This window comes from Phoenix dactylifera, chromosome 5 (genome assembly GCF_051530095.1).
Source record: "Phoenix dactylifera cultivar Ajwa chromosome 5, Ajwa_hap1_PhDact_Kaust_v1.1, whole genome shotgun sequence".
NCBI lineage: Eukaryota > Viridiplantae > Streptophyta > Magnoliopsida > Arecales > Arecaceae > Phoenix > Phoenix dactylifera.
The window spans coordinates 5753405-5762502 of NC_143194.1; the positions used below are offsets into that span (position 1 = coordinate 5753405).

At 37.9% G+C, this 9098-nt stretch overlaps 1 protein-coding gene across 1 annotated transcript; it reads left to right on the forward strand.

Moving 5' to 3' along the window:
* The first annotated feature begins 3041 nt into the window (after window positions 1–3041).
* Window positions 3042–6770, forward strand: LOC120111795 (vacuolar iron transporter 1-like). The gene is made up of 4 exons (XM_039129697.3): window positions 3042–3413; window positions 3722–3807; window positions 3891–4005; window positions 6303–6770. The coding sequence occupies exons 1-4, from the start codon at window positions 3139–3141 to the stop codon at window positions 6601–6603; spliced, it is 777 nt and encodes a 258-aa protein (XP_038985625.1). The 5' UTR covers window positions 3042–3138; the 3' UTR covers window positions 6604–6770.
* Window positions 6771–9098: the final 2328 nt, after the last annotated feature.

The following is a 9098-nucleotide window of genomic DNA, read 5'->3' on the forward strand; positions in this document are numbered from 1 at the left end:
CGACTCAAAGAGGGCCATCCGATAAGGGGCTTTGAAAAAGTTTCTGAACCTGGTACTACATTAGTGGTAAATTCAATTTTTCTATCCGGTGGCAATCTCGGTAAATCCTTGGATAAAGCATCAGAAAATTGATTCATTAGAGAAATATGCTCTAACCTCAAATCATCTTGACAAGCATTCCTTACTGAAATTAACCACGTAGCCATTGCACCCCTTTTTTAGCATTCGTCCAGCTTACAAAACCGAGATGATACATGGAGGGGTAACTCCTATATTTTCAATGCAATTGAACTCTAGTTCACCCAGTATCTAAAAATTCACACTCTTTCCGTGACATACCGTTGAGGCCTGATAAGCAGAAAACCAATCCATCCCTAGAATGACATCCAAAATCCCGCATATCTAGTAGTGTTTGACCAGCAAGCAACTCTTTGTCTCTTACTCTGACTCTACATGACATATATATAGTATCGGTTTTCAATATACCACCTACTTGTGTCTCAACATATAATTTAGTTTTCATAGGTTTGCATGACATATCATGTTCTCTAATAAAGGCAGTAGATATAAATGAATGCGTAACACCAAGATCAGAGAAGACATAAGCATAAACATCAAACATTGGAATGGCACTTGTTGCCACCACATTAGAGGCCCAGCAATCTATTGTGTAAGGGCATAAATTCTTCCTTATAGCTTTTGACTTCCTTTTCTTGAGTAGATTTATTCTTGTTTCCTTAAGGGCAATCTGATATTCGGTGGCCCTCTGACCGCAACCAAAACAAAAACCAATATTTCAAGGGCAATTCATATCTCAGTCACATTTAGAATATTTACCACTCTCTTTCTTTCAGTTTTATCATTTACAGACCTCTTAGTTGGATCCTTATTATTCTTATTCCACCTTGAGATTCATCTGACTTGTTCATTTTCTTTTGATTTTTTTCCCTTTCAGCATGGGCTTAATTGACTTTTATTTCAATTATTAATGCTTTGTTCACCACAGCTACATACGTAGTCAACTCGTATGGCACCACTTGTTTTCTAATTTCTATCTTCAATCTGATCTTAAATTTATGTACTCAATCTTGCTCATCTTTAACTAACTCTAGAACAAATTTGGCCAGCTCCATCAATTTAGCTTCATATTTCACAACTGTCATATTTCTTTATGTCAAATGAATAAACACCTCCTCTTTCTGCATCATCACACTCCATGGGAAGTACTTGTTATAAAATACTCCTCAAAATCTCTCCTATATGAGTTGTTCCCTATCTTGTTCATATTTGCATTCCAGGATCCACCACCAATTGAATGTCCATCTTGTAACATGCAAGATGCTAAAGGATCTTTTCGTCATCACAACATCTCGAAATAGCAAATGCTTTCTCCATTTTCATAAACTAATTTTCAACTTCCAAAGGTTCTGTAGTCTTCTTGAAATTCGATGGAGCCAACTTCTTGAACTCTAGAATATTGCTTCGTTACTCTTGTTGTTCCCGTCCTTACTGTTACTATGCATGTCATTGTAGCTGCATCTGTTGTTATTGTTGTATCAATTATTGTTGGAGAAATTAGTACTATATTTGCTACTGTATCTGCATCTGCATCACTAACTATGATCTGCATTATTTGGGCCATACCTGATTCTTGCTGCTCTATTTGAATGTTTTTGGCAGGATCAATGACTCCCTTCTACTAAAGAGTGTCACTGACCGGCTGAGAAATACTGTCATCTTGCTAGTTTTGAAGCCTCTCCAGCAGCATCTCAACAGCCCTTGTCATCTGACGTGGAGGCATCTTAACTTATATCCATCAAATTGCAGTAACCAAAAGTGGTGTCGGTCAGCATTTGAGAGGAAGCCAAGGGAGAACCAAAGGCTATACTTCAATTGGTGGCTAGGATCATTGGTGGGGGATAAAAGGGAGGCTAATGGGGCTTACATAAAGTGGAGGGAAGCACCAAAAATTCACCTCGACATCGGAATCCCTCTAGTGAAATTGTGAAGAAGGAGACTCCAATCGGAAGTCTGCCTTCGTCACTATACATGCAGTGCACTTGTGTCTTTTTTGATTTTTTTTGTTTCTTTTTTCTTTTGGGTTGTTTTCTTTATCTGTGCCGGTCAAGTGGATCAGGCCTATCTCTCTAATAGTTTTGAAGAGCTGCGTGTTACTGTCACATATCTAAACTTTGGTAAAATAATGTTTTATTCAACTTTTTTTGTTTCTTGAGGCAATAAGTCTACCATACATACCTTGAATATGCTCCATAAAAAAAGGATTTTGCTGATAAGTCTACCATATATACCTTTAATATGCTCCATAAAAATTGATTTTGCTACATTACATTGTAAGGCAAATAATAGCTGTTATTTGTCCACTCTAGCTGTGAACAAGTTTTTTCAGGAAATAAATATTACCTATTTTAACAATAACCTTATCATTGAAATATACAAATAGGAAACACGACTACAAATATTTGACAATTTTATGGTGTAATGATGATATAGCATTTGTTTAAGCTCTACAACAGATATCATTAATGCTACAAAAAAATTGCTAAACCTAAATTGTTATAAGTTTCTGACAGTCATTAAATTTAAGAAAATAGTTTGTATTGTCACATATGGAGATTGCAATACATGGATGAATACTGGATGGGAAGCACCGTATCTCAATCCAATAATCCCTTCATATGGCACTCTTTCCCAATTTTCCAAAGTTAAAAAGGAGCTAGCTAGAATGATACACAAAGGCCATCATACATTGCGATCACAATATATGACAACATAAACCTACTAATCCAGCGAGCTAATATCTCAGACCCTTATAATCACATTTTCAATAAATGGAAGCGAAGGATGAATGGAAACACTGCACTTAGATTAAAAATACGTCAAGAGCCTATCTTTGCACGGCCATTGGGCAAGGATGCGATATACCATATCACCGTACAACATTAATGCTCGAGCGGTCTTGGGCATTTCCGTAAAATACGTGATTCTATTGTCTTCTTTCGGACGCTCCCAGAATTCACAGCACACGCGTCCGCAGATTATAATGGCCTTGCGTCTCCCCATTTCTACTGCCAGCCAAAGACGGAAAAAACCGAACCTCGAAGAGACCAAAGAAGAGGAATGGTGCTCGAAGAAGGCAGGGCGGTGACCAAAACCACGTCGGCGGCGGCGATGGGTTCGACGTCGGCGACGGAGAAGCTTCTGCAGAAGCATCAGGAGAATCACTTCACGGCGGGGCAGGTGGTCCGGGACGTCATCATGGGCGTCTCCGACGGCCTCACCGTCCCATTCGCACTGGCCGCCGGGCTATCCGGCACCTCCGCCCCCTCCTCCATCATCCTCACCGCCGGCATCGCCGAGGTCGCCGCCGGCGCCATCTCCATGGGCCTCGGCGGGTACTTCTCCTCCTCTCTACCCCAATCCCGTCACTAATTAATCGCTCGTCTTCGGTGAGGTTACCACCACCCTCGGACCCGTCCAAAAATGGAATCGGTGGTGGTGTCCCGAGACCGTTGCGGCCTGAAAGGCAAAGGCCGGAGTTTTTTTTTTTGTTGTTTTTTTGGTGCGGTAATCGAAGCGGGAGATTCCCAAGTCTAGGATATTCCGGAACCGCCCAACGACGCGGGGAAAGAAGGATTCACCGAATCAACGGTCAAGATTGGCTTGAGGTGCTGCTTTTGGTTTTGATTTGTACACGTGGCAGGTATCTGGCGGCGAAGCGCGAGGCGGACCACTACATGCGAGAGTTGAAGCGGGAGCAGGAGGAAATCATCACGGTCCCGGATGCAGGTGAGTGCGTGCACACCGTTTCATTGTTATGGTGGGGCTTCCTTTGGCCGTTCGAGTTTGATCTGACGGTCAGATTTTGTCAGAGGCGGCGGAGATCGGGGATATTCTGTCGCAGTATGGGCTTCAGCCGCACGAGTATAATCCGATGGTGAACGCGCTCCGGAAAAATCCGCAAGCATGGCTCGATTTCATGATGAAGTAAGTGGATTTTTTATTTGTGGAACTGGTTAAGCTATTCTTTTCGGCAGGGACACTAGAACTTCATTGTGGAGCACCGTGGTGGGAATTTTGTAAGAAAACCTGGGTATTTTTATCATAGATTTTTTTTTCCATCAATACCCTTATAAAAAATCAAATTTATATGAATATTTTATTAAAATTTATATTTATTTTTTTATCCTCATAAAATACTGTTTTTTGCACAGAAGCTCTAATATAACGATTTTTTTAACACTGTTAATAAAAACCATATTTATTTTAATTAAAAATAAAATAAATTTTTGAATTTATTTTTTTGTCCTTATCGCGATCGTCTTATAAATGTTTTTTCACGTCTATCCTTGAAAATATTTTAGTTATTTTAATTCGAAACCATTAATTTTTTAATGGTATTAGATGGTATGAGTACTTATGCAAAAATAAGGATAAAAAAAGGTAAAATAGCAAAACAAGTGCTTTACGAAGGTATACATGCAATTATTAATTTTGAAATGGTATTCATACAAAATTTGATATTTAAGAAGGTATTCATGCAAAATACTTTTATAACACCATGCATCGATCTTCTCTAATTAGGGGCTCAACTAGAAAGGCCCACTCAAAATATTATTATATTTTTATTTAAATTTTACATATTGATTTAGGGAGGGGGGGATGGTTAGACTTATTTATTTAATTTGCCAAGAATATGCATTTGATGATTCCAAGTGACTTTGCCCCCTAGACCTAAGTACAAACAAGTGATAAGCTTTTTTTTTTTTTGACTACTTTTCACTTTGTACTTAGATTTAGGGGAAAAACCATGGGAGACTACTAAATATTTGCATATGTGCATGTATGTTCTAATTTTTAGTGGACCGCTATGTCCCTATCCTCATGATTGCTTACAAGAATGTTTATAAATATTAAGCTACCTAGATTTCATATGCATCTATTATCAATTTGTGTGCCTTATTTTAACTTCATATATGCCTTTCTATGAGAGTAGTGCTTATTGGATTACTCAAGTCCAAATAAAAAAAATACCTATTTTCGCTAATACGAAAGTAAAATATATTTTTTCTGAAAAATCAGAGAAATTAAGTTCAACATTTTCTATGTTCGTTGCAAGATGCTTTGAATATCGAACCTTTGTTTCTTGTCGTGGATGAGCTTTCCATGAGGCTTTCTGAAGAAAAGCAAAGGTGAATCCATTTAAAATGAAAAGTGTGTATTGATGAATTGTCTTAAAAAAAAAGTATCAGGTTTCTTTTCTGTTCAAAGAATCTTTTTTTGGCTACCACAAAAAGAATCAACTTATTATTTGCTTCTTACCATTTTTTTTTTATTTTTTGAGATAATAACATTCATGGCAAACAGCTTAAGTTCACAATCCTAGTTATCTTTGGAGGAAATTTTGAGTTCAAATTGAAAGTAATACTTTTGGTTTTAAAGAAAGCATGGGAGATTTGAGGGCATAAATGTTGAGAATTATTTTGGAAAGATATGCTGGATTTATATACACCTGTTTTCCTTGACAACTATGCAGTTGCTGGTGTATGTAAACATTGGATCTTACAAGGTGGATCCTTGTAACATAAATTGGTCCTAAACTTGTTGGAGTCGCTAATGAATCCTTTCTTCTGCTCTGGTTGGTCTAAATTTATACTTTATAGATATCATGTCCGTCCTTATTATTTCATCTTATATGATTTTAGATCTATTTCTATCCTTCTTTCCATCTACATGTATCAAATCGCTCCTTTGAAGTCATGATGAGTATATTTCCCAAAAATTAAGTATATTAATAAAAGAAGATCTAGTACAAATATTTTAGGCATAAGCATGTGTAGATTGTATGAATATAGAATGCACCTTAGGCATTTGAGTAAATTATTCTTGTTTCTTGTGAAGCTTGTATTTCATGCTTACATGCTGCAAGATCAGTTAGGTATGACTGGTGCAAAATATGGCACCAGAATATACCTACGTCACTACAATTTAACTGAAGAACCACTTTCAATAAAATCATAAAATTATGTCCACTGCTTATTATTTATGTTATAAAATTATGATCCGGTCATCCTCTTCTTTTGATCTCTCAAACAACAAGCAAGTCAAGATGAACATCATCAGAATGACAACAGCATTAGCAATCACCTTTTCAAACAATAGTCTGACTTACATCAATGCTCGGATAATTAGTATCTAGATGAACTAAGCTTCATATAGCCAACTCGAAGAAGATGAAACAACTGTTCATTATGGCTATGACAGTAACTGATCCTGTCTTTCAGGTTTGAACTAGGCCTTGAGAAGCCCGAGCCAAGGAGGGCATTGCAGAGTGCTCTAACAATTGCCCTGGCATATATAGTGGGTGGCCTGGTGCCTCTCTTGCCCTATGTGTTCATCACGACAGCTGAGAAGGCGATGCTGACATCAATTGGTGTAACCCTCACGGCGCTTCTTATCTTTGGCTGCTTGAAGGGCCACTTCACTGGCAACCGTCCTCTTCAAAGTGCTATTCAGACAGCCTTCATTGGAGCACTTGCTTCTGCTGCTGCCTACGCCATGGCGAAACTTGTCCAAGGTGCATGAGGGTGAGCGCATGCAACTATAATGTACTGCTTACAATGGTCCATCATCATCACCAGCATGCATATGGATAGATATGTCTTATTTCATTAAACTGTAGTTTCTTTTCCTGTAAAAGTAGCCGCTATCAGAAGTGCGATTAAATGGGTGAAGTTACTGTCTTTTTACAAGATTTGGCTTTTTGAATTGCATATGGATAACTGCTTTATTGTTAAAAATATCTTGTTATCTTGGATCTACTGATCACGTTATCAAAGAAGAGAGAGTGAACCATAGTGTCCGATCTATTTGGCATTAATAAAGCTGATTTTACGAAGGAATCTTTATGGCCTTCCAAGGACTTCATATATAAGATATAGTCCTTGGTGCGTCCCAGCTCACACGGCCCTCATTCACCATTGTCCCAAACTCCTCCGGTTCCCTCCTCCTTTGCCTTCCAGACTTCACTGTTTCCCCCAAGAACCAGTCCACTCCACCCACAATAGAAACCATCATCCAACATCCGGGAACCACCCACTCCTTCAGAATACAACAAAAGCCACACGGTTTCTCAAACCCCCCTTTCCTACTCTCATAGGGAGATGGATGAAGGTAACCAGAAATCACCAACGGACACCACCGCCGAACTGCACCAGAGCAAGCAAAATGACTTACAGGTTTGGCAGGACACACACCACACCAGAGCATCCCTCCTTGAGACAACGAACCGGCCTTATCACAGTAGTAGACAACACAATGGAACAGAGAAGAAGGCAACGGGACAGGACTGCAAGCAACCGTTGGATGGTCACAGTCAAGGACGTGCGACGTACGCTGAAGTTTTGCAGAGGGACGGACCCGGAAGACACCTCCCATGCGCTCCACACGCATTCCCGCCAACCACGGCATGACAAATCAGTCGAACGCCAGTCTGAGCACCACCGTCACCTGTTTCCCTCCAGCGTTGCCCTAGTTCTTTAAAAAGGGTACATGCTTTGTTGGAGTTTTAATTAAAAAAAGTTTTAAAATTTCTTTCTTATTTTCTTTTTTTAATCTTTTTTTTCTTTTCTTAGTATCTTAAGGAGCCAGTTGGGTCAACTTCTCCAACAATTGTGCTCGTTATAGGAGTATCGGGCTAAGCCGAGTTGTTGTATCTTGGAGACGAGGTCGCTGCAATCCCGCACGTAGGGGGTGAATCATGTTCTTAGAGCACTGTATATCACACGTCTTTGTCTAGACAAACTTTTCTTCAATCTTCTAAAATTATTTTAGTGAATTATTTTTTTATAATACTATTATAAAATAATGATATAACAATTTCTAGATAATATATTTTTTTTCCAACAGTCTGAAAATGTAATTTTAGTAGAGAATCGTTGTAGTAACATTGTTATTGGAAGCTTGCTTGATATGCAGTATTTTTCTTTTTTAATAAGATGATCTCGTGGCCTATGACATTTGATGATTTACTATATAGTACATAAAAGGCTAGAAAATAAGTGTGGATCTACCAACAGTAGCCTATTATGGAGATAGGTATGATAGATGGTGGTAACCATCATCATCATCATTGTCATCACAACATTATTTCAATAGTTATTGAAAGGAGGGACATCTAAGCATGAATGCAAGAGAATTGAACACTATAGTATGTTGTTGTTCTCACATGCTAACTTGGCTGGATATAGTTGAAAATAATTTTCAATTTATCTGAATTTTTAACGAGAAATGCTTAAGGGCATCTCTCTTGTACCTGTTCAATTAACCAGCCCTACGTGACAATTATTCTTCCAATCATATGATGGCATGTTAACTCGACAATATACAATAAAATAAGATATACAATACTACCTATATTGTAGAATATGAGGCAATCAATTGGATGCATCATGGCTTGTGCTTACATGAGAGTCAAGAAGAGTGTCATTGAAGAATGTAGTTGGGTTCCCATCGTCATTAAGGGCTATATGATGCTTCATCATATGCAAATATCCGTGATAAAAAGGAGCATATGGAACTACCTTTGGACAAATCATAATCATTTAGATAGTCTTTGGATATCTATAACTGCAAAATGCATTTAAATGAGATTATATTTGGTTGTAGTTGTTGCATTTACAACTATAATTTCAATGCTTGATGTAGTGGTTTTGTAGTTGCAGGAATATACCATCACATATTTGTTTGCCTATATATGATAACTGTAGATGTACTTGGTTGTATTTCAAAAATGGTATTAATTATGTCTGAACCGGCTAGGATTTAAACCCATCATAAAGATGCTTCCAAAGATTTTTTTAGTTGCAGTAGTTTGTCCTACGACCAATTTGGCTATAAAACAAAATATTGAAAATGGACCTCCAAACATAGTTTGACCCATAAGAAAGTCATATTGCTCTGAAAATTCTGCAAATAGATTTTTTGCAACTTTAAAAATCGTTCAGAAATTTTCTGCAGTTTTAAAATATTTGCAAAATTTTTCTGCAACTTTAAAGTTTGTGCAAAAATTTTCTGCAGTT